The sequence below is a fragment of the Thamnophis elegans genome, chromosome 1, assembly GCF_009769535.1.
Source record: "Thamnophis elegans isolate rThaEle1 chromosome 1, rThaEle1.pri, whole genome shotgun sequence".
NCBI lineage: Eukaryota > Metazoa > Chordata > Lepidosauria > Squamata > Colubridae > Thamnophis > Thamnophis elegans.
The window spans coordinates 25,223,829-25,249,096 of NC_045541.1; the positions used below are offsets into that span (position 1 = coordinate 25,223,829).

Sequence of the window (25,268 nt, forward strand, 5' to 3'; positions counted from 1 at the left end):
CCAATCTGAGTCAGTCACCAGGACCAGAAGTTTAGTTTTCCAAGCTTTCAGACTCTTGCTGGAGCCCATCTACTTCTCTCTCATCAGAATGTGTGTCCTGATAGCAATAGCAATAGCAATAGCAGTAGACTTATATACCGCTTCATAGGGCTTTCAGCCCTCTCTAAGCGGTTTACAGAGAGTCAGCATATTGCCCCCAACAATCTGGGTCCTCATTTTACCCACCTCGGAAGGATGGAAGGCTGAGTCAACCCTGAGCCGGTGGGATTTGAACTGCTGAACTGCTGATCTAGCAGTAGCCTGCAGTGCTGCATTTAACCACTGCGCCACCTTGGCTCTTATGCTGAGAGGACACATTTGCTATCTCACACATTCTGGTGACAGAGAAGTTCCCTGAGGATGGGCTCCAGCAAGAGTCCAAAAGCTCAGAAGACTCAACCTCTGGTCCCAGTGACCGATCCAGATTGGATCTCACATTCAAAGGTAGGATGGTGCTGAAAAAAAATGACTTAGTGTGTCTGTGGTGTATATGACTTTAAAAAAAGGATATTGAGCCATCAGAGCGGGACAAAGTTGATTATTTGGCATGAATACACAATGCATTGTAACGAAATCATTCACACCGGCATCTATGAAAATAAAATCAAGAACAGAAGCAAGATAAATTAAAATAGCACAAAACAACAGACATATTTGGATATTACCATATAACATCAAAATTTGACACTATAAAGATAGGACCTTGGGGCCTTCACTTTTTGCTGGATATCTTACTGTTCCTGTGTCAGAATGCCTCTGCTGCAGTGGTGGGTTTCTACTGGTTTGGTTGAACTGGTAGTGATTTGGCAGCCTAGGTTGCTGGAACCGGCAGCGACCCAGGCCTGCCACACCCCCGAACCAGTTTTCCTACAGCAGCGTCATCTTCATTTTTGGTTCTGCGCATGCACAGAATGATTTTCATTGCAAAACAATGTTTTCCCCATTTTTTAATATTTTGCGCATGCACAGACCTATTTATGTGCAAATGCGCATGTGCATCGAACAAAATATTTGCACACGCCGACCCGGCAATAATGCTGGCTACAACCCACTCCTGCTCTGCTGGTAATCAAGCCAGCACAGGAACAGTAATCAAAGCTTCAAAGATGGAAGGAAACCCAGATCTTCTATTCCATAGGCAGAAGAGCTTTAATTGCACTTTATAAAGTTTTATCATGCAAATTGTATATGCAAGGTCTGACTACCCGGAGCAGCAGATTTTAATTATCAATTTCTATTGACATTATATGAAAGCATCGGGATTGCATGACCTTCAGTAGCCATCCATTAAAAGTTGTAAAAGCATGCTGCTTTAAACAATTTAAAAAATAACTCTTGAAATCTTGTTTTCCATGAACAAGAAATATGCCACTCTGGACACAATGAGGCTTCATTCCATGCAGTAGATTTTGCTGTAAATAAATTAATTTCCATAGCAAGATAAAAATTTGAAGTGTGCCGTTGCTCACAGTATCACTTCCTTGGGGATCTTAAATTTCTTTTTATGTTTTCAGAACAATTTTCTAATCCCTTTGATGATTCAGAATTTGCCAATGTGATAGGTTTGCAAATGTGTGGGCAGTGCCAGAATAACAAGTCTGATTATCACAAGTTGGAACCCAACGTTCTGAAAAAATTTTATCTACTGACATGAGAAGCAGTAAAGGAACAAATTATGAAAATTTAAGCCATGAAAAGTCCTAATTTATACAGATTACATTCAACATGTAAGGTAGAACTTGGTAACTGTGTGTATTCTCACTTTCTTCAATGTAGAAGCTATTTTCTATTTAATAGGGGATTAAAATGCTTTCTAGAGAAAACTAGAGCCTTAGATTTGAATAATTAATGTTGAGAAATTCCATAGAAATGCAGGGCTCTAAGGCAGCTAGGCCGCGGCAAAGGTCCCCCTGATTACAGATAAAGTGGCTGTGTATGTGGAAATCTGCATACAACAGAATCAAAATCAGAGAAAGAACAAAAGTTGGTGGGCGAAATTTGTGGTCAGAAAGGGCCACAATCATTGAATATTTAAAGGGCAAGAATACAGCCCTGTTTGACTCCTCTGTGGAGAGGGATGGGAATAGTTAGATCCCTAGTAAAATTGCCTTTAACCAGCATTGTAGTATTCTGATGCCACAACATTATCATCTTGAGAAGACAACAATGAATGGATGTTGCAGCTAATTTCCTCCATAGTCTGTCACAGATAATTGAGCTGAAAGCTCCCTTTAAATCAATAAAGGCAACATAATGGACATCTTTGGTAAGGCTAGAATATTGTTCAGTTAAATGGAATAAAATTACACATCGATCCAAGGTGGAACATCCTGATCTAAAACCTGCTTGTTCGGAAGCCAGAATATTCTCTAAATACTTCTAATCTAACAGTTTAAGGTACAAAAATTGGGCATAAGTTTGCAGGATTTTACTTATTGTCTTTCTTTTATATTGAGAGAGTGAGAGTAGTAAACCACACTTTGCAGGGCAATGAAGGGCAATGAAGTTATTAATGACAGTGTCCCATCAGCCATGATGCATTTTTAATAATTTGGGCAAAATTGTATCTTTATCTGGGGCTTTAAGAAACTAGTTTGAGGATTTATGGTTTTAAAACTGGAAGGCAAGTTGGGGAGGGACCTAACAAAATTGTCACCAAAAGGAACATTGAATAAATGGCCAAAATATCAGGGTCAGGACTCTAAAGAAATAAAATCATGCAAATGCAAGTAGATTAATAGGTACCACTTCAGTGGGAAGGTAAGTGTGTTCTGTGCTCCTTTGGCATATAGCCATGCTGGCCACATGACCACGGGAAATGTCATTGGACAATGCTAGCTCTCTTGGCCAAGTAACAAGATGAGTACCGTGCCTTAGAGTCAGACTCGCTTGGACAGGGAAACCTTTTACCTTCCTGCTTGTTAGAGCTTTGCCAATTCACTAGTGAATGAATAGCTTTGCTTTTTCTCCCTCAAACGCTTTTTTGTACTCCTTTTTTAAATAAGTGAAAGGGGGAATCGTTATAAAACTGGGTACTTCTTTTGCCTTTAAAGACCATTGCTAACTTTGGAGACTGGGTCATTAGATTGAAAAGTTAGCACACGTTTAAAGAAAAGAGAAGAATTTCAAATAAATGTAAATGCAGAATTTTCCATTTAGAGCCTCCTCCTGTGATATTCCAGGACAGCAAACATATATCAGGAGCTACTAACCCTCCTACTACTAGAATAACTGAGTGAGATTTCTCAGAGGCCTCGGGTGAAAATTTTCCATCTCACATTTTGGTTGTAACGAATCTAGTGGGGGGAGCCTCTAATTCACTTCACCATACCCGACAGATTTTCCACATCCCTAAGAATTGATGTAGCACGTTGTGCACTCTTGGTAAAATTGCCATCTGGTCCAGATAAAATCTCAATGAAATTTAAACAAAAGATTTGGAATTTGGACCTACCAAAACACACACAGCCACACAGATGAGAAATCCTAACTCTAGAAATTACAATTTTTCTTCGGCAAGACCTAATTAAGATAACCACTATAAAAGTTGCAAAGTTTCTAGCAATAGCTATGGTTTGCAGAAGCCAGACGATACTCTTTTCTCACCATTAATTGCTTGAGAAATGATTTTTCTGTATTTTAAATTTTGTACTCATGTTTGATTGGTCTGGGACTGTAAATAAGAAATGAAAAATCAGAGCATTTTCACTGGGTTTGTCTTGCAGCAAATAAATGGCAGTGACATTTGCAGTTTTTATTCTGATTTACTAACTTGGATGAAATCCCGTAGAAGTGATATTCTGACATCCCAAGCAATTTACAAGACAGAAGATATCTTAATTAATGCTAAACATATAGGGTTATATACATCTATAATCATGAATAGAAAGGCAATTGAAGTTGAAATATTTTAACAAGCTATTAAAATTATGTCAGATGACCCAGTTAAACTTTTGAAATGTATTTAATAATCTATTAGACAGGATCGTTAAATAAATGGGCAGGAAGGCTTATATACCCATATTTTTCGCAGTATAAGATGCACCAGAGTATAAGACGCACCAAGATTTTGAAGAGGCAAATTAAAAAAAAATGTTTTTGCATTCTCGCGAAAACAGGCCCTTTTTTGTCAAAAAAGGGCATGCACTGCCTTTAGGAGGCTTATACAATGCTCCTGGAAGGGGGGCAGAAACAAGCAAAAAATGGCCCATTTTCCGCTCATTTTTGCCCTCCTCAGCCCCCAGAAGCACTCTGGAAGCCTCCTAAAGACTATGCATGGCCATTTTTGCAAAGCGGGCAGGGTTTCGGGCGGCCAAAAATGCTGTATTCAGTGTATAAGACGCACCCAGTTTTTCACCCTCTTTTTTTGAGGGAAAAAGGTGCGTCTTATACTCCAAAAATATGGTAAGTTACTGATTAGATTACTAAGAAGCCAGAGAATATCAACAAATATTTTAGAACCAATATCAAGGTCATTTGCTATTTTTCTTTTGCTTTGTCATACTGAAGATTTTATTTCTTAGATAAATTGAAGTTACAAATAGAGTTTGATTAAACCGGCCTACCCATTCCTTCATTTAGCGTTGATTCTAGTCGCATCATTTCTAGAAAGTGTTCTAAAATTTTTTCTGGAGTTCCCGACATTACAATATATCTGAGGAAGAAAAAAAAAAAAAGAAACAAATTTGTGTCTGCACCACCCAAAGGGATAATGTCCTTGGAACTCAACGTAGTAATTGACATGATCACTGCAATACAATAATATTAAAAAGCCAGAACTAAAGCAATTTAAATTCACATGCTGGAAAAGGACTTTGCCTGAGGTTTTCACATATAGAGTGAACTCACTAGATAGGTGATGTCAAGTGCTGGGGAAATCGTGAGATTCAGGGCGTTCAAATGAGTTTAAAAATCTTTTGCAAGTTTACACTCTCTGCAAGAATCAGACCAACTAGCGGTCAAGGGAAATGAGTGGGAGATAAGAAAGGCATTCAAGGTAGGCTGGACTTAAATCTCTTGTGGGCATGCAGGGACTTGTGACGTATGACATGTTTGACCCCTCCCTCAGGCTCAGCCTGGTGATCTCCTACAGGTGATATTCCATAGGTGACGAACGAGGACCAGCTCTACCAAGAACACATTCCCCCCAGGAGCCACTTCTTGCATTACTGCATTGCTTAATTTTATTAGCTCTTTTTCAGATTCAGCACAAATATATTCAGAGATAAAAAGGCAATGAATCCAGATTGTTACAAAAGAGGTAAAGTGAAAGGGAGGAAAAGAACTGAGCTGTCACAATTTCAATGTGGTGCTGAGGAAAGTAAGATTGATGAGATACAACAAATAAGCATCTGTCATCAGAAATTTCTAAAAGGAATTATTATATTAACAACACTTCACTAGGCAATATAACTCATGGGTCAATTGGGATGTGAAACATTTATTCTTCTAAGCATATTAAATTCAGCACTCTTTTATTCAAGTTTCTGAATGCTCAAGGGCGGCTACATACAGAGTAGGGTGCCGTGGATTCAAAAGAGAACTGGCTAAGGTGTGAATGACTATGATGTAAAGATTAAATTCAAGTATTAGTAGACTAAGAAGAAAAGGGACACAGTGGCTCAGAGGCTAAGACACTGAGCTTGTCAATCAGAAGGTCGGCAGTTCAGCAGTTCGAATCCCTAGCGCCGCGTAACGGATTGAGCTCCTGTTACTTGTCCCAGCTTCTGCCAACCTAGCAGTTCAAAAGCATGTAAAAATGCAAGTAGAAAAATAGGGACCACCTTTGGTGAGAAGGTAACAACATTTTGTGCACCTTAGGCGTTTAGTCATGCCAGCCACATGAGACATCTTCAGATAGCACTGGCTCTTTGGCTTTGAAACGGAGATGAGCAGCACTCCCTAGAGTCAGGAATGATTAGCATGTATGTGTGAGGGGAACCTTTATCTTTAGGCTAAGAAGGAATACAGCATCCATTTTCTGTGAACATAACATATTCTTATTTCTATTGTATGACAAATTGATTCCAATCTGAAAACCTAGGTATAATACATTACACACATGCACATAGTCCAGCTCTCATGAGACTGGAATCAATGCTATTAAGGTTTTATCAAAATATGAATATCAGGAACCATGGACAACCCATCATAAATCACTAAATGTGAGTGTGAAATTATACACTCTATCCATATCAATAAATCTGTCCTAATATTAAAATCATGTCCATGAGAAGATTGAACAACTTTCCTGGTAATAGCCTTGCAGTAGTTGGCATGCAGAAAGCTCATGTAACATGTTTTGAAGTAATATATGTTTTCGCGTATATTGCTAATTGAAAAGAAAATCCAACTTTTCAGATGGCTTCATTATAGAATTATTTTCCAGAATTGTTGAGATTTATATATCTTCCTCAAACTCAAATATCTTTTGTCTGATTTCTGTCTCATTGGCAATTCTTCCTCCTGTTCCTTAAGATTGTTCTTACAATCAATTTTAGCTTTATTCAGTTTCAGGGTTTTTTAAAATTACCACTTAAATGTCATCATTTGTTATGGTTAAGGACTTTTTTTGTTGATCAATGCATTTTATAAGGAATGCTTTATTCTGATATTCTCCCATTTCTTCCAGATGAGATTCTGTTAGACACATAATCTGGAACAGAGGTGGGTTCCTACCAGTTCAAACCAGTTCAGCCAAATAGGTAGTAACTTGGTGGCCTGGGTTGCTGGAACCAGTAGCGACCCAGGCCTGCCACGCCCCTGAACTGGTTCTCCTATGGTGGCGGCATCTTGATTTTTGATTCTGTGCATGCACAAAAAATTCTGCATGCTGAACCGGCAGTAATGCCGGCAACAACCCATCCCCTGATCTGGAATAATATTTAAGAAATTGCTCCATCATCTATTTCCTTGTAGAAGTATGTTTATTTCACCCCAGTCCTGTTCCTTTCACAACTGTTAAACCAGCAATTAACCTGATTTACTGCCTTTTTAATATTTTTTCTGTTTAAGAAAATTCAACTTACTGTAAGTCTTGCTTATTTCAATTAAATCTAGTCAGTTTCATATTGCTTTTATCTTTTTTCCAAATCCAAAACTGTTTATGCCTTGATTCTAGTTGTTTCAGATCCCTAAACCATATACTCTTCTGATTTTGCAACGTTTTCTTTCTGTTTGATGCCAGAGAGATAAAACAAACCTCTCAGAAATCTTGCAGACAAAGAGATAAAGGCTAAATTGATTTGGCAAAAAGCGTTCCTGATAATACTGCAGTTTAATATCCTCTTGTAATAATAAAAGTTCATTGAATTGCTGCCTTTTTGATCAATAACTTCCTCTATTTAGTTTTACAATTATTGGATTATGAGCTGTATAACTAGAAGCTGTGGCTTCCATGTCTATAAGCTTGGATAACAATGAGTCAGAAAACCAGCACAAGTCTATGAGTTTTATGAACTGAAGAGTGTTGTCATATAACTCCTTGTGTAGGTGTGGCGGTCACCCATGGCCCAGTGCATAACAGGGCATGCGCAGCCACACTGAACCACACAGGAAAAAACAAACTCCTAAAAGACATAACATCCTGACAGTTCACTCTAGATGTGCCTTACCCAACGACGCCCAGGATTTGACCATATATAGACAGAACTTCCCTGAGCAGTAGATTAGCAATTGTAGTTTGACAGGCTGTCTTAAATCACATGCTGATTGCTCCTCCTGCCTTTGTCCTATCTCAATAAAAGGGGCTCCCAGACCCCAATCTGGGTTGCCTCATTCCGAGAAAGCTCGTGTCCGTGTCTTTTCTCAACATTGGCCTCATGGGCGAACCACGGGTACTTCACAGAAGAGTACTACTGTAAGTTTTCACACTGTGTAGGATGCTTGTATCTCCATGCATCCAAGAGAAAAAAAAGTAATATAGTAATTTGTGGGGAGAGTTCATGATATTTCTTTTGGTTAAACAGTTTTATTGATATGTGGGGGAAACCTCATTTATTTTACCAAGTAAGTAAGTAAAATCTTTATTATGGTCAAAGACCAGCAATACACATTAGTTTTTACACTATATTAAAAAAACATTAAAATATAATTAAAAAGTCGCTAATTCCATGCAGGTAGTTATAGCGGATTTCCTATCAGCTTTTTTAAGTTTTCCCAACATTGTAGTCTAACAAAATTGCTCAACGGTGGGTTCTCACCCCTAATACATTTCTCCTTTCGCTTATCTCTCAGTTGTTGTATATTGTTCATTTGAGTTATTGGTTTGATCGTATTAGGTTAGTCAGCTATCTCTTTTTGTGTCTAAGTCTTCACTGACTCATCAAGCCATTTGTACAGCTTCTCCCAGACTGTATAAAAGTCTGTATCTTCTTTGTCGTTAATTCGCATCGTCAATCTGTTCATTTCTGCTAGTTCTAAAATTTTATTCATCACCATAGTGTTGGTGGGGGCATTTTCACTCTTCCAGCACTGTGCGTAAACAATCCTTGACGCTGTCAGAATATGGACTAGGAGGAATTGGTTAGATTTGCATATTTTTTTATCTATTATCCCTAATAAGAAAGTTTCTTATGGAATTAGCGATTAAACTTCATTTTAGATGAGGCGAGAGGATTTATAATCCTTGCCTCTTTAAGCAAGGAAAGGAAAAGAGAACCAGGTTGTCCTCAGCAGAGGAAAATATGTAAATGTAACAAAGGTTAGAGGGGAGGGAAAGAGGACAGTAGGGAAGTCAGGATGGAGAGGAGAAAGGAGAGGAACAGGAAAGGCAGAAGAAGGGGGAAGGATAAAGAGGAGGAAGAGAAAGAAGAGAAGGGAAAGAAGGTGGGAAGAAAGAAGGAGAGAAGAAAGAGAAGAAACTTGGGGAGGAAGGAGGGAGGGAAGAGGAGAGGGTAGTAAAGAGGGAAAGAGGGAGGGAAAGAAAGAGAGAAGGAGAGTTGAAAGGAAGGAAGGAGGGAGGAAAGGAGGGAGATTAAGAGAAAAGAAAGGAGGAGGGAAAGAGGAAGGGAAGGAGGGAAGGTATGTGAGAAGGAGGGGGGATCGAGGGAGGGAAAGGAGGGGGAAGGAAAGGAGGAAAGGAGAAAAGAAAGGAGGGAAGGCAGGGGAGAAGGAAGTAAGGGGGGGAGGGAAGAAAAGGGTATGGAAAATAAGAAATGAGGGAAGAGAAGAGGGAGGGAAGGAATAAGATACCTAACCTTTGATGTTTATATGATTTGATAGTATGGGAATATCTCGAAATGTAGTTGTATTGTTTTTTACAAATTATGGATGTTGTATTTTCGTTTTACCAATAAAATCTTATTTTAAAATTAATATATATATATATATGTATGTATGTATGTATGTATGTATGTATGTATGTATGTATGTATATATTTAAAGTCACAACCCCTGGTATGCCCAAGTATGGGAGGAAGGTCACACTTCCACTCTCTGACATTAGGCTCGTCACAAGAGTCCATCCAGACAGAAACCCAATATTTTTTACTGTTGCCTTTTTTGTTACATTTGTTATATTTATGCTGATAAATAAATAAAGGGAGACTAGTATAGATCTATTTCAAGCTATTTAGCTCTCATCAGCTAGCCATACCCAAGTTTTTGGGAATCGAACCTGTGCTCTATTGCCTCCCAGGCAGGGAGTTAACCATTTGAGCTACAGAGAACGACTCCTTTTATCAGCCAGCCAGGGTGGGAGGTATGTCTGGATGGACTCTTGTGACGAGCCTAATGACAGAGAGTGGAAGTGTGACCTTCCTCCCATACTTGGGCATACCAGGGGTTGTGACTTTAAGTATATACCTCCCACCCTGGCTGGCTGATAAAAGGAGTCGTTCTCTGTAGCTCAAATGGTTAACTCCCTGCCTGGGAGGCAATAGAGCACAGGTTCGATTTCCAAAAACTTGGGTATGGCTAGCTGATGAGAGCTAAATAGCTTGAAATAGATCTATACTAGTCTCCCTTTATTTATTTATCAGCATAAATATAACATATATATATATATATATATATATATATATATATATATATATATATATATATATATATATATATATATATATATATATATATATATATAAAATTAAAAAGTATTGACATTAAAAGCGGATAATAACATAATGGTCCAAAGATTGTTAGAGGTATGTCCAGATAATTGGTACAAGATGGTACTATATACTTCTGTAGCCAATTTTTTTCTTATGGACATTGCAGCAGCACTTTATTTCGCCAAGGATTAAGATATGTCCTTTTATGATTTCAAGAGGTAATTGAAAAAATATTTCACAGTTTTATTTTATCATTCAGAGCTTAAATAGGGAAGGTGTTATTTTTCCAGATTCAGTGTAAAAATGTAATATTATTTTATGTGTTCATTCAATGTTAATATTAATATTAATTAATATTAAAATGTAATATTAAAACTGCAAAATGAAGTGTTCCTGTATGAGATGACCAGGGTAAGCCTGATGGAGGGGTCAAACACACCATCAGTTTGGGGTAGCTATGCTCCCTTAAGAGATCTAAATCCAGCCTCCCTTGTACTCTCTTGACTCTTATCTAGTGCCAATTTGTCTGGATCATCAGTAGATCAGATTCCCCCACACCAGTTTTAGAGTAGTTTCATTTCATTTTGTTTCAGTATTGTGTCTTTAATTGTTATGCAAATTTATCAGTATATCCCTTTGTAATTACCCCTCTCATGTTTCTCAAGATTTTATTCTGAAGATTTCCTGAATTTCATCCAGATGCAGATGTCTTTAAGTCTTAAGTGGGTTTTCTATTTCTCTTTATATACCTTCTCTGCTCAAGTATACCTCAGAACTTGGTTATTTTAATGCCGTTCTGTTTCTGCTAGTTCTAATTTAAATTCATTCTTCTTCAGTTCTGTTTGATGAAACTTCTGAAAACAGTTCCAGATGTCATGTTTGCCATTCTTTTGTCATTATGTCTATGGAGATTCTCAGTCATCCTGGTAATGATTGTCTCAAAGGTGTTTGTCCAATTGTCTTTTAAAAAAGCACCTTTGAGACGATTCTTCTATCTCCTTATTCTGATGCTGTACTTGTTCATTTGTTAAATCTGTCATTAATGTCAACCTTCATGCTCATTACGTCTCTTGAGTTCAATTTTGCTTCCATAACTTCTTGTCTTTACTGAATAATTTAGAATGATGATATTCCATTGTACACAACTCACCTATTAGAAATCATTTAAACTGAGGAAAACAAACAGAAGAATCAGCTGGGTTACTTCCCGTTTGGTTTCTTGTCTAAATTTTGCTTATTTTGTTGCTAAATTTTGCTTATTTTGTTTTCAGAATTTCTATTCATTAAACTTATCCCTGGCAAATTATAACAGTAAGACTAAAATATCAAATAAAAGAAAATTCAGTCATTATTGATAACAAGATATATAAATGACCATTAAGAGAGGGAATTGCATAAGTGAATAATGTATGCATGTAAAGCTGTAACTCATATTGAACACTGATGTCATATATTAGAAATTTGTTTTGCTGGTTCTATAGAGAAATGGCAGAGAAGCTAATGGGGAGATATTCACATTTTGTCCCAAGATCTACTCTAGAGGAGAGTTTTAAATAAGTGTCAAAGCCCAATCAAAAAGACCAGAAACGGAAAAAAGAGCATATTGAAAGATATCTTCAGGCGATGAGCAGGATGAGCCTAAGGGAGGGGTCAAATGCATCATTAGCCTCAAGTCGCTTCATGCCCACAAGAGATCTGAGTCCAGCCCACCTTGAGTTCCACTGACACTTATCTACCACCAATCTGCTTTGACCATTAGTAGTTAAGATGGTTGTAGAGAGCATGAGCTTGCAATAAACCTTTATGTTTATTTTAAATTACTTGAGCTTCCTGCACTTGACAGGAAACTGGGCAGGAGAAAAGCTGAACTACAGGGAAAATAAAGCAGCAGCTAAATGGTGTCACACGCTTATCATCTAAGTCACAATGAAAAGAATGTAGGACGTAGAGCAAGGGAGAGGATCAATGCAAGTTTGTGGCCCAAGCAGAAGTAGCAATATAAGCACAAACAAGAATAATAATGGCCTAACAATTTGAAGTGAGATAAGGACATATAAAATAACATTAGAAATGAAAAACAAGTAACTAAAATCTTTGTAATAATTTTCCTTATGGTTTGTGATTTTTTTTTTTAAACAGTATTCACACCAAGAACTGCATAGAATGGTTTTGGAAAATTAAGGGTCTCAACTAGCATGCTTGGGCAATGATAAAATCATGATTAAGGGAACAGCTGATTATTTCTTTTGAAATGTGGCACAACTCATTCCTTCATTAGAGTTGGAATTATTAAACATAACGTGATGTTGACAATCATGAATGAAAACATACTTGTGCTGAAGAGGCTGTGGGTTTCCTTGATTAAAAGGCCTGTTTCCCGCTGGGACCTTCTCTAACACCAGGACATCTTGGCCATGTTCCTTCAATCTTACAGTGTTTGCTTCAACATCCTGAAAAAGTATTCGAATTGTCAACATGGTAAGTGCTAAATGTCAAAAGAGTCACTTGGATCCTAGTACCAATTCTCTATATAGACAGATCCAGCAGACGTTTTATAGGAAGAAGAGAAAGAGAAAGCAACATTCACCCATTCCCCTTCAGCTCTCTTCACCATTCTATTATGAGCTGTCAGTTTGGAGTTGGTCAGTCCCTAAATTAAACTAAATAAAATAAAAGAATCTCTCTCTATATATAAATGTGTGTGTGTGTTCCATCATAACTCTGGAACGCCTCGAGCAACTTCAACCAAACTTGTTACACTGATGACTTACCCTCTGGAGAAAAATACTCTGGGGGCAAGACACCCCTAAAACCTCTCGGGGGATGTGTTCTGTTAAGATACAGTCTGTTATGCCTTAAAATGGCTTCAACTGTACTGCCATAAAATGACTTCTACTGTACAGCACAGTGGAGTTGCCATGGTAATGGCTTCACAGTACTTCACAAAGGGGCTCCCTCTGGTAAGGGAGAAAAATCCAACATTAGAAATTACATTTGGTCTGCACATTTCCCCACTATAAATAAATATCCAGGCAACACCGGAATATCAGCTAGTGAGTGAATGAATGAATGAATGAATGAATGAATGAATAGCCTCCATTTTCCACAGTAGAAAACCCAAATTCTGATACCAGAATAGAACTGGAAAGGGAAAAATGGACTGACTGAAGTGTTCCTGATAACTATTTTAAAGTTCAGTTTCTCTTGGCTTGTAAGAAGTAACACCCCTGCAGCCTCTAGCTCACCTGGCTGATTTCTGAAGCTAACCAGGAGTAAGTAGTTACCCAGAGATTCACCTGGGGATTCCAGGACTGTTAGTTAAACTGGGAAATTGAAAAATCATACTGGGGGAAGAAAATAGAAATCTATTGCCAAAAGAAACTGTGTGGCTGAAGCTCACAAAAACCTAAGAGTGAGTTTATGTTTTATGTTAGTTGTAATACAGGTAGTCCTCAATTTACGACCACAATTGAGGCCAAATTTCTGCTGCTAAGTGAGACAGCTGTTAAGTAATTTTTTCTCCATTTTAGGACTTTCCTACCACAGTAGTTAAGTGAAGCATTGCAATTGTTAAGTTAGTAAAATGGTTGTTCAATGAATCTAGCTGCCCCATTGAGTTTGCTTGTCAGAAGGTTGCAAAAGGTGACCACATGACCCTGGGACATGACAACTGTCATAAATAGGAGTCAGTTGTCAACCGTCTAAATTTTGATCATTTGACCATGGGGATGTTGCTATGGTCATAAGTGTGAAAAACTATCGCAAGTCCCTTTTATTCAATGGTGGTGTTAAGTTTGAACGGTCACTAAACAACCTGTTGTATGTCGAGGACTACCTGAAGTAGTTTGCTCTCATGATCAATTCACTCATGATAAAACATAAACATGATGTCATTGCAACATTCAGTACAGCTACTCACTCAGAGAGATGATACTAAAAAACGAATAGGATAGGAAAGGATAGGATAGGATAGGATAGAATTCCTTATTGGCCAAGTGTGGTTGGACACACAAGGAATTTGCCTTTGATGCAAATGCTCTCAGTGTACAGAAAGAAAAACAAAATACATTCATCAAGAATCATAAGATACAACACTTAGTGATAGTCATAGGTTACTAATAAGCAATCAAAAACTTCTAAAAACCTCTAGACCACATAGTTTCTGCCATGGATAAATAAATGCAAGAAACCTCAACATGCAAAGGCTTGGGAGAAATGATATTTAATATTTTTAGCATTCAAAAACAACCGCTTATTCAGGATAAATGAATCAAAGTTATTTTCTGCACACTCACCCGGAGTATCCTATTAAAGTCTTCTTTATCTACTCTCAAGAAGTGGCAGTTCTCTTCCCGTAAAACGATGGAAGCTGCTCTGGGAGCATCATTCACTAATGCTAACTTGCCAAAATCATCACCTTCATGTAGAGTACACACCACACCCTAAAGAAGACAACAGAAATAGCAACGAAAATACATTCACAAGGAAAAATACCATAATTTTCATCTTACTCTATTGACACTTCATAAACACACAATGGATTTCTACCCCAAATACTATAACAAATGGATCTGGCATAAAATCAACAGCCAATATACTGGCAGGGAACAAAGCATGGCAGCTGGTCATTAAGAATACTGGAAAGAAAGGGACAAAATAATAATAATATGGAGTTTATCCTCTGAAACTGGGTTCAGAAATAAATGCCAAGTTTGCATTTTGTCTTTCTTTGTAAAGTTTGGCTCTCTGTCGTTATAAAATACAATAACAGAGTTGGAAGGGACCTTGGAGGTCTTCTAGTTATCCTCAAGATTGAGTAGAAACTCAAAAGCCCAATTGATAAATCACATATTTCAGAAAATATATTTCACTTTCAGTTCCTTTGGCCCATTTAAAAAGACTTGCAATCAGAATAGTTTATAATCGACAAGCAATAGCGTACAATTGTATGATGTGATTACAAATATTTTATTTTTCTAAATGGAAATAGAATATTGTCTCCATTGAACATATGAAATAATAGGCCATATAGATGGGATTTGAAACCCAACACATCTAAAATACACCTGTTTGCCCTTCCCTGACTCAAATCAGTGCTCTTTCTTCTGGCTAGCATGGACTCCCAATGGGTCATTTACACAATTTGATGCTCGTTATTTTAGCTGGGGATGCCAGAAGGTGATTCAAATATGTGCATGTGCTCCACCAATTCAAGTAAAATTTCTCATGTCTATATCCAGGGCCCATTTATGGAACAGGTTATGGGAGACGGGGTGAGCAGGGTCTACTTGTGCAAAAATGGAAGAATCACAGGTATTGTGGAAGACACAGCAACTACAAACCCAGACTTTGTATTCATATCACATTAGTTATTCGTTCATCTATTTCTATTCATATATAGTTTAAAGGGCAATTTTCAGTAAAATTTAGAAGCTCCCTTTTTCTTTTGCTGGAATCAGGATCTATAAAGATACCATCAGTTGCACCCAATGGTAATGAAGCCATGTGACACTAGAAGTTCATTTTAGAACACAATTTTCACTGGCTTCCTCATATCCACTGTAGCCTTGCAGGATTCACAAAAACAATATAGGACCATGATGGTGAACCTATGGCATACATGCCAGAGGTGGCATGCAGTGCCCTCTCTGATAGCACATGAGCCATCACCCCAGTTCAATTCTGATCTGCTGCGCATGCGTGTGCACCTTCTGCCGGCCAGCTGGCGTTCAAGTCTCTGCCACACAGAGAGACAGCTGGGCAGCATGCGCAAAGGGCAGAGTGTGCATGGGGAAGTCATATGTGCATGCGCATGGCACGTGTGTGTGTGGGTTACACATGCATATGTGGGGGTGGGGTGCTGGGAGGATCACACACGCATGCGCTGGGGGGGCACATTGCATTTTGGGGGTTCGTGCGCTTTGGGCACTCAGTCCAGAAAAGGTTAGCCATCACTGATATAGGACATTAGGGGAGGAATTGGTGAAAACCCTGTGACGTTTTTAGTACCAACCAAATTGATTTTTCCATCAATGACCCCAATGGACTTAGCCTATTGCTTCCACAACAGAAAAGAGACAGCTTTTCTGTTGTGGAAGCAGCACACATACACACATGGATACACATATGTAGAAAATAAAATAAGATTAAGAAATTGTACAAGACAATACCTTTCCATAAATTACTACGTTGACTGAACCCTTCAGAATAATATACCAAGACGTCCCCTCTTCTCCCTGATTAAATACTGCAAAAGAAAGAAAAAGTAGTTAGAGCAACGCAACTTTTAATTGTCCAAGATCTTGCAAATCCTACACTAAAAACTATTGGATTATTGACAATACTGTGACTGGATGCACCTGAAGCAAAAGTGCCAATCTGCATCTCATTGTTCCTGTAGAGGAGATGTAGCGTGCTTAAGACCAGTCATGCTATTTTGCTATTGCTAGTAAATCTACAGCTATCTTTTTTCACTCATTAGCAAAAATGCAATGAGAGTAAATCAAATAACTGACAACTTCCTGCCTCTTCATGACACTCAGAATCAGCTGGCTTGAAGCAATTATCTCTTTCTCCACTGGCCTGGTTTTGGCTTTTTTAATGTAACTATCTTGCAAAAGGCAATCATTTAAAAATTTAGAATCAAAAGTCCAATGTGTACTTGTATGTGAAGTATATGAAAGGAAGCTTCTGTTGTTGCTTTTAACAATTACAGTAGAACTAAAATCCCACCTAAAGCTCAACTGAATAAGTTGCAAAATGAGACTGCAGAGTCCTGAGACTGAAAGCAAACAAAATCTATTTGACTATGAGTAAAATCACATTTTAATGTTTTTTCACATGGCAAAATTTATTGCAAGAAAACCAGCAGAGTTTATTTAGCAACATTAGAATTGTAGCATTATAGCAATTATCTTTTTTTCCCTTTATAATAATTATTATTCTTATCCATGAACAGTTGTCAGAACTAATTTTGGCTGGTTTTCTTCTTCATGATTCAAGCCCTACCCAAGGCTTGGAAATCTGATGATCTAATTATTCATGATGTGCCCAGCAGTGCTAGTGTTTGTAGCTGAACCAATGTGTTCCAAATTTAGGCAATCTGAATTCTAAGTCCTCGTGCAATGGCACTTAAGGCTCAAATGAACGATTGGTACCCCTTTGACAACTTCTTCCATGTTTTTGCAATCTCTATTTGTAAATCACAATATTTTGCAATCTTTTGTAATTCCTCATCTTCTATGTTACTATCTCTTGGAATGGCCACATAAGTGCATAAACTACAAACTACAACGTGTATAAGCGTATCATTGTGCCTACTGTTCCTGTCCTACTGTCCCCATTTATTTGTATTCATTTCTTTCATTCATGTCCATGTTTATATTTATACCTGCTATCTTGTACATGTTTGACAAACTAATAAAGACAAATGCAAATACAAATAACCCAAACACGGTTCTTTGCAATGGGGTCTGGAGGTCATTGAGTAGTCAGAATTTCAGATCCCATTAAAGTTTTGTTTTGTCATTTTCAACAATTTTATCTGCAATTTTATATTTCTACTAATGGTTGTTGGTTTTTTTTATGATAAACCATTACTTTTTCATCCCTCCCAATGCAATATGGGATGAAGATGGGAGGTTCTTAAATATGACAAAATAAATAAAAATGTATTTGATCATGCCTTTCTATGGTAATCCATCTATGGGGTTTTTTTTACATGGTTACCAGTCTCATTTTCAGTTCAGGATAACTGACATTCTCTAGCCAAAATGGGTAGAGTATTGGGTTTTTTTTGTTGTTGTTATTTTGCCTTGATGGCTTTGTATGTAGCACATGTTCTACGAGGCAGCACAAAGAATTTCTTCTGTATATTCCTTTTGCCATATTCTGACAACATTGTCATTGTCATTAACACTAATCAACTTTGGCTTCACATGATAATCAATTCAACTGACTCCAGATTCCACAACTATATTCTGCTATAACAAATTATCTGTCAAATTTATTTTGAGAGATCATTGGAGCTTACGGCCAAATAAGTAGAATTACAAAATGTATAAAGTTATGAAAATTAGATATTATACTCCAATCCTCTTAGGGCTAATCATTGCCTAGATTAAAATCCAAGTTTCAGTTTCTCCAATTTCCTCCTAATAAAAATAGTCCAGTACATTTTGTGCATTTACATTCTGGGGCTTTTAAAATTGCACAGAAAATACAATTTGTTCAACTGCAGATAAGCCTAAAACTATCATTAAAAAAAGCTTTACTTACAAACTGTCCCTGCTTTGGGATGTGATTCAAACACCAAAAAGCCTGCTAGTTCTCGTTTTACCTTGAAGAAATATACATAAGTATTACATATAAATTTTTGATATCCTTGAACTGCATGGCTATCCGTAAACTCAAATGGGGAAGGGAGTGGGAAGAGAGGAAAGGAAGGAAGGAAGGAAGGAAGGAAGGAAGGAAGGAAGGAAGGAAGGAAGGAAGGAAGGGGAAGGGAAGAAGCACCAAAATATTTCAAAAGATGTTAGGCAAAACTCTCATGTCTCCTGAAATTGGCAAAAGAGAGTCCTAAATTCATGATGTAAAGCTCTTCTCACAGACAAGGCTAGAATTGCATGACAAGGAAATACATTCATTCATATAATCCATAATATGTGCCATTGTATTCACATGCCACACCAAACTCGATTTCATTGAGGGCTGCATCAGGGTTGTGTTTGACCTGGGGGGGGGGGGGGCGAGTGGGCATGGCCAGGATTGGGCATGGCCAGTTTGAAGTCACTTGTTCGGGGGCACCTGTGGTGGCCCCAAGTGCTCTGCCAGAGAAAATGACTCCCGAACTCCCAAGCTCCATTTTTGGCTGCAACCCTCTGCCGATGAAAACGGAGCTTGGGAGGGCTCCCGGGCCTTGAGTTTGACACCCATGTGCTAGACAATCCTTCTTTATTGTTTAGAGGTTATGGCAGCCATACCATAGTTGACAAGTTGACAAGCTTTGAGCCAGTGGGAGAGTGAGAACAAAATCTATATCCAGTTATATTTCAAATAATTCATGTTCTTTTACAATGCTGTCTCCTAAGAAGACAAGCCTTGAGCTATACTTTCTCACTCTTCCTGAAGAAAGCTGTATGTTTTACATTCTCTGCATTCCTGCTATCTTGTCTAATGTTTCCCAGAAGTCAAACTGTTGGTACCTGCTACCAACAGGACTCTGACACTTCACTATATTTATTGTGGACTGAAAGATAAAAATTATAGAATGCACAAGGGTCTGAAAAAAATCCCAGATTGACTGTTTGATGGTAGTAATCTATGACAATTCATCGGTACCATCATATATTAGAACAGCAGACATAATCACTTGCACTGATGAAAAATACAAGAGCACAAAATATATTCACATTCAATGAGTATTATGAACGCCTGTGTTCTCACAGTCTTTTCTCCCATGTAAGAAAGAACAGTGGAATGATTGAGCCTATTACTTGTTTCTTCCCTGTCCAAAACAGCCATGGGATATCTGTATGTATTGGCCAACAATGTTGGGCGGAACAAGATAAACATGTATGTATCTTGCTTTAGGGAGGGAAGTTCCCTTCTGAAAGGTATTTTCTATAAGCGGAACTGCTGAGTCTAAGTAGAAGTCTTAACGATTAAATCCATCTGAAACAAGAGCCTTCAACAGCCTGGAACTGGACCAGAGAATGAGCAAGCCTGTAGCTCTAATGCTTATCATTTCCCCCCAGAGATTTCGATATAATGAACAATAACCCTTTCCAAATCTTCATTTCCATTCATCTATATGGAGTTCACACTTTTACGGCCATCTTAAAGAAGTAGAAGGCAGAGGAAATAGTAGTTAGACTTATATACCGCTTCATAGGGCTTTCAGCCCTCTCTAAGCGGTTTACAGAGTCAGCATATTGCCCCCAACAACAATCCGGGTCCTCATTTCACCCACCTCGGAAGGATGGAAGGCTGAGTCAACCTTGAGCCGGTGAGATTAGAACCGCTGAACTGCAGATAACAGTCAGCTGAAGTGGCCTGCAGTACTGCACCCTAACCACTGCGCCACCTTGGCTCCTATTATATTGGGATGTTACTATACGCAGCCCATACTTATAAATAGCTAGTCACTAATCAGCCTTAGACTACCTGCCTGCCTGTCTACCTTAAGTTAATGAAATATTTTTAAAACTCACTGTTGTTGAAAGATGAGATAAAGCTTTAATGTGCAAAAGTTCTTCGTAAATAATTTCGAGATCATCCACAGTTCTCTGGCCAGGTCTATTATAAAAGATAAATACACACTCATTACGTTACATTATAAATGGTTTGATTTTCAGTCATATTGGTGGTTCAAGATATTATATAAATGATCTCAACTCAAAGTGCTACCATAGGCAATATTCTGCAATCTACCGTAGTACTAACAGGGGGACTTCCTTTGGGCCTTGTCAATTAACAGAGACCCAGGAGGTCTCTGTCACTCTCCCAATCCCTTTGGAACCGTCTCCCCCCCCCCAAGTGCTGTAGCCCCCCACATGCCCAGCATCAAACAATTTAAAAAAAAACCCTTGTTTTTCCCTAAGCCTTGGGACAGGATGGTTCTGATTAACCTCTTTTAATTGGGCCCAAGTATGTTGAATGTTGTTCCCTAAGACAACTGTTCCTTTCAACTTTGGGAAGCTGCACAGGATCCTTTTGGAGCTGGGCTGCCTAGGAATTTCATACATAAATATATAAAGTCTGCAAGTGTGATTGTTCAGGGTTCCACAGCACACCTGATTTCTATACTTGCCTCATGCAGCATATATATGCTTCATTTACTATTAGAACCGATGCACAGTCATATGGCAAACAGTAGAAACAGGCATAAACAATGTAGATAGAACATATGGCTTCCCTCCTTTGATCTTTCCTGATGTTTCCTATCCTTCTAACTGGATCTGGGAGTCCCCTAACTTTTCAAAGTAAATTCCAGGAGTTCATGGAAGCAATTCCAGCTGCAGAAAAACTAAATGGATTCCACTTACTCTGTTTCCCTGAAAATAAGACCTCCCCGGATAATAAGCCCAATAAGGCTTTTGAGCGCATAGACTAAAATAAGCCCTCCTCCGAATGTAAGCCCTCCCCAAAAATATTGCAACACAACAGCAGCCATGAGGTGACCACGCTTGCTGCTTCCTGCACATCAAAAATAATAAGACCTCCCCCCAAATAAGGTCAGGAACTTATTTCTGGGATAAAAAGAAAATAAGACCCTGTCTTATTTTCGGGAAAACATGGTAGTATTTATCTATTTGTACGTTTTAATCTCCAGAATACAGTAAAATAATAAGTTAATGTGTTTTAACTTGTTAATGTGCCATTTCCCCCCTTTTCTATAGACATTTTATGACATCTATCGTGAATAATTGTTTTTAATGAAATTGAATTTATTTGAAATTCATTAATTTATTTCAGTATATGGAACTGATCAATAATACTTCATCTGACTTGGTAGCAACCCTAACAATAAGTAAAGCATTATTTTCGTGAGCCAAATAGTAGCAGATTGAGCATCTATCAGATTTGAGTTAGCCAAGAAAAAATACTTCCCACTATCACTATAGTTCTCAAAGCTACTCTGACAGCCTTTGCTCATAAAATAGTCTTACATCTTCCAATTTTGAAAGAGATGCAGGAGCGCATTCATCCTATGGACATAGGAAAAGAATGTCTTTTCTTGAGAAAAAAAAATCTAGAAAAAAATCTTGGAGATCTTTCAGCCTAATATGAACCAGACCCAATCTTGCTTCACGTCATATCCAAATAAGATTGACCGGGTCCAGCAACTTGCTAAGCCAGAAAAGATCTCTAAGGAATGCTAAGACTGTATGCTAAGCTAGGGGAAAAAATCTGAGAAGAAGGCAACGACAAACCTCTTCCAGGGAACTGCATAGCCGTGATAACAAAGTCACTAGGAAGAAAGCAAAGGTTGCAGGAGACTAAAAATGTTCATCTGCTAAATTAAATTCCAATTCAATCCGATAATAAGCAACACTTTCTTTTGTACAGTCACAAAATAAATGTGCAAAAACTGCTTTGCCTTCCAAACCACAAATTCTAAGTTATGTTCATTATATACAATATACACATAATATACATGCGAGGCATATCTCACTTGATGGCGTGACATTCAGGGATATACTTGGGAAGAATAATTCCTTAGATATGAAGCCATTTGAATAATTTTGGAGTATTCGTTTCAGTCTTTTCTGGGAAATGTCCAGCCATGCAGGAAGAAAGAACCAAGTAGGGAAGTAGCCTTGAATTGTTGTGCAGGTACAAGAGATCCAGGACTGACCTTCCCCCCCTCCCCCAAGCTCCCTGGAACCTTATCTATCTTTCCCAATGAAAGGCTAGCAGCCCTGGGGAAATTCCTGTACTGTAGGCAGTAGTAAGTAGTTAGCTTGAACTCTGTACACTTGGATCTGGTTGCTTGCCCTGACAACCTTAGGAAGATGGCCAAACCATTTCTGAAAAACGTTGCCAAGAAAACAGCACAGACCTGTGTATGTAATATGTAGTCACTAGGAATCGGGGTTGACTCAAAGGATGTAACACGCCCATACATAATCAGGCTTCACACCAGACATAGCTTACAAATATGGTGAAACTGTGTTCAGAACAGGGTTCTCTGAGCTGAGCAGCTTTTCCTGGACACAGAATTAAAAACGTTCCTTCCTTCATACGCCGCTTGCCATAGATTTATTTATTTGAGAATCACAGATGATAGTGTTTGGAGAAAGTAGGGCTGCTCTCTAAAATTCAGGAGTTACTTGTTGCACACCCTCTATCTCTCCACACAGTTCTCTTGAGATAGCCATCTTGACATTCGTACAATGGACACTCCCTCCCCCAAATAATCTGAATCAGATCCATAACTCTCACATAAGTGTGTGTCAATGGGATGGGGAGGTGAAGGAGACATGACGTCAAGATATCATCATGCAAAAGCCATGGGTTATGTATTTGCATCAGGCTTTGGGATGTAATTACGAAATGGCAACATACTGTATGTGTGATGACATCACCACGCGTGTGCTGTTCTTCTGGCATACTGTGTGTTTGGCATGAATGTCACTGTTCAGAATGACTATTTGTAATTTAAGAACAAATAAACCACCACAGATACGGTGACATTCTAGCTTGGCTCTTAGAAAATCAAATGGGTAGCAAGCGAGGTAGAAGCCATCATCATACAACAACTGCATGTTTCAATAACACTTTCAAATTAAATGCCTTATTTGATTTATACGTCTAACAGGTTCCAGTGAACCAACATTTTTTGCTAAACAGCTAAATCAAATACATATTTTAAAAAAATTAAAATCCATTTTGGTTGTCACTTCTGAATCGCACCATAATTTTTAAAATAGAAGTCACATCTTTCAAACAGGTTTTCAGTGCATGTAACAGATTTGTATTTCTTAATACATACATCATTAGAACCAGGCAACTTTGTTTGTAGCACTTTTTTTTTTAAAAAAAAAAAGCTAATTTTATATTTAGAGCAATGTATGTTTTTTTAATAAAAAGGAGGGGCCACCCCTACTAATAATAGCAACCGGAGTCTGCCAATTTTCTCCTTCCCGTTTTTATTCTATTTTTTTTTTAACACTGCAGACATTCTTTCATCATTTGACAGTTAAAATGTTGCAGTGTAATAAATAAAGAATTTTTAAAGTTCCCTGTCAAAACAAGTGACACATTTTGCAAGTGAGTTTCAAATTGAAAACAATAGAAAGCACCTTTTAAAGCAGCAGCGCCATTATACAATCAAATGCTCAAAAGTAATCTTTTCAGCATTTTTTAAAAATAAAAAAATACATTATTTCTTTCTTGGTAATTATATGAATTTTGCAACCTCTTGAAGAATTGCAAGTCAAAGGCAGCAGCTGTGGCAATTTACAAGCAGAGGATATTTTTCAAATCAACCCAGAGCCAATATCCTACACTTCCTGTGAACTTTAATAATAGGATCATGATAAGTGGGATAATAAATATGTATCTGGACTACTCCACAGACTGAAAATCACTGCTAACTTGATGGAAAACTTTTTGCACCTGGAATGTTAGTATTCAATACAGATTAGACTAGACTCTTTCTGCCTAAAAAAAAAAAAAATTATCCAGAGAATATTTTATACAGCAGAAATTTTCATCACATTACTATAGGGCATGTTAAAAGGTACGGTGTAATTATAGATTCTTGGCAACTAAGCTCATGAAAATACCTGATTTAATTTAGGTGTTTTGCTTTAGTCTATCAAAGAAATCATATCTGAATTATCATTTCAATCAGGTTTTTGTGCACTGGTTCTTATAGTTAAATACCAAAACTGAACATGCCCTGCCAAGCATACATACAGGTGAAAGATTTAAATCAGGATCTCAAAATCAATAATCTATTAACCATCTTACGGCTTCCTAAGAATCATCCTCATATGAGCATCCGGTCCAATCTGAGCAAGCAGGAGGATGGTGTCTTGTAGCTCTTCGTCACATTCCTTCTTTTCCTCCTCAGTTGGCATCACTGGGGCATCTTCATGCTCATCGTCCAAAAATCGATAAAATAAATATTTGTCCTGGAAGTACTGCTCCTGGTCCACTAAAAGCAGCAATAGGATATAAAAGATTGATGGTAGAAGGCTTTATTATCTTCAACACCATTAAATGATACAGATCTGCAGTTCTCAGCAGGCAAGGCAGGGCTCTTTATGGAAGTCCAGCCAGTTGCCAGAAGACTCCTGGACTTCTCATAGATCTCTGCCAATAATGGCTTGCCTGCGCCAGAAGAGAATGTCAGTGCTGGTGATTCAATACATTAACAGACAACATGCTCATTACTTTGTGTTGGATGTCAGTCATGAAATATCTATGACTCTGTCTCGTATCTGACTCTACCACATCTCTACTATGTCAACTTTAAATAACTCTGTTGTACTGCAAGATTTTTCGGAAATGACTAGATTACTGACATGCTATTTGCATGAAAGATCAGTTTTTAGTTTAATCCAAATTTTAAATTCAGCATCCACACCAACCAAATTTCTATTAAAAGTGTTCATGTTCAAGCAGGATTTACAAACAGGTGTATGGCTTCTTCGCTGGAAGTTTTAGAAG

At 37.9% G+C, this 25,268-nt stretch overlaps 1 protein-coding gene across 2 annotated transcripts in view; it reads right to left on the bottom strand.

Moving 5' to 3' along the window:
- Positions 1-25,268, bottom strand: part of LOC116503317 (rap guanine nucleotide exchange factor 4-like) — a 97,201-nt gene that overhangs the window by 41,975 nt on the left and 29,958 nt on the right. For both annotated transcript variants that reach the window (XM_032209777.1, XM_032209694.1), the window contains 8 exons: positions 24,567-24,753; positions 20,300-20,384; positions 18,366-18,426; positions 16,259-16,335; positions 14,384-14,530; positions 12,420-12,538; positions 4,605-4,693; positions 551-629 (listed from right to left, as the gene is read on the bottom strand). In XM_032209777.1, coding sequence (XP_032065668.1) covers positions 551-629; positions 4,605-4,693; positions 12,420-12,538; positions 14,384-14,530; positions 16,259-16,335; positions 18,366-18,426; positions 20,300-20,384; positions 24,567-24,753 — 844 coding nt within the window. The remainder of the gene's footprint in view (positions 1-550; positions 630-4,604; positions 4,694-12,419; positions 12,539-14,383; positions 14,531-16,258; positions 16,336-18,365; positions 18,427-20,299; positions 20,385-24,566; positions 24,754-25,268) is intronic.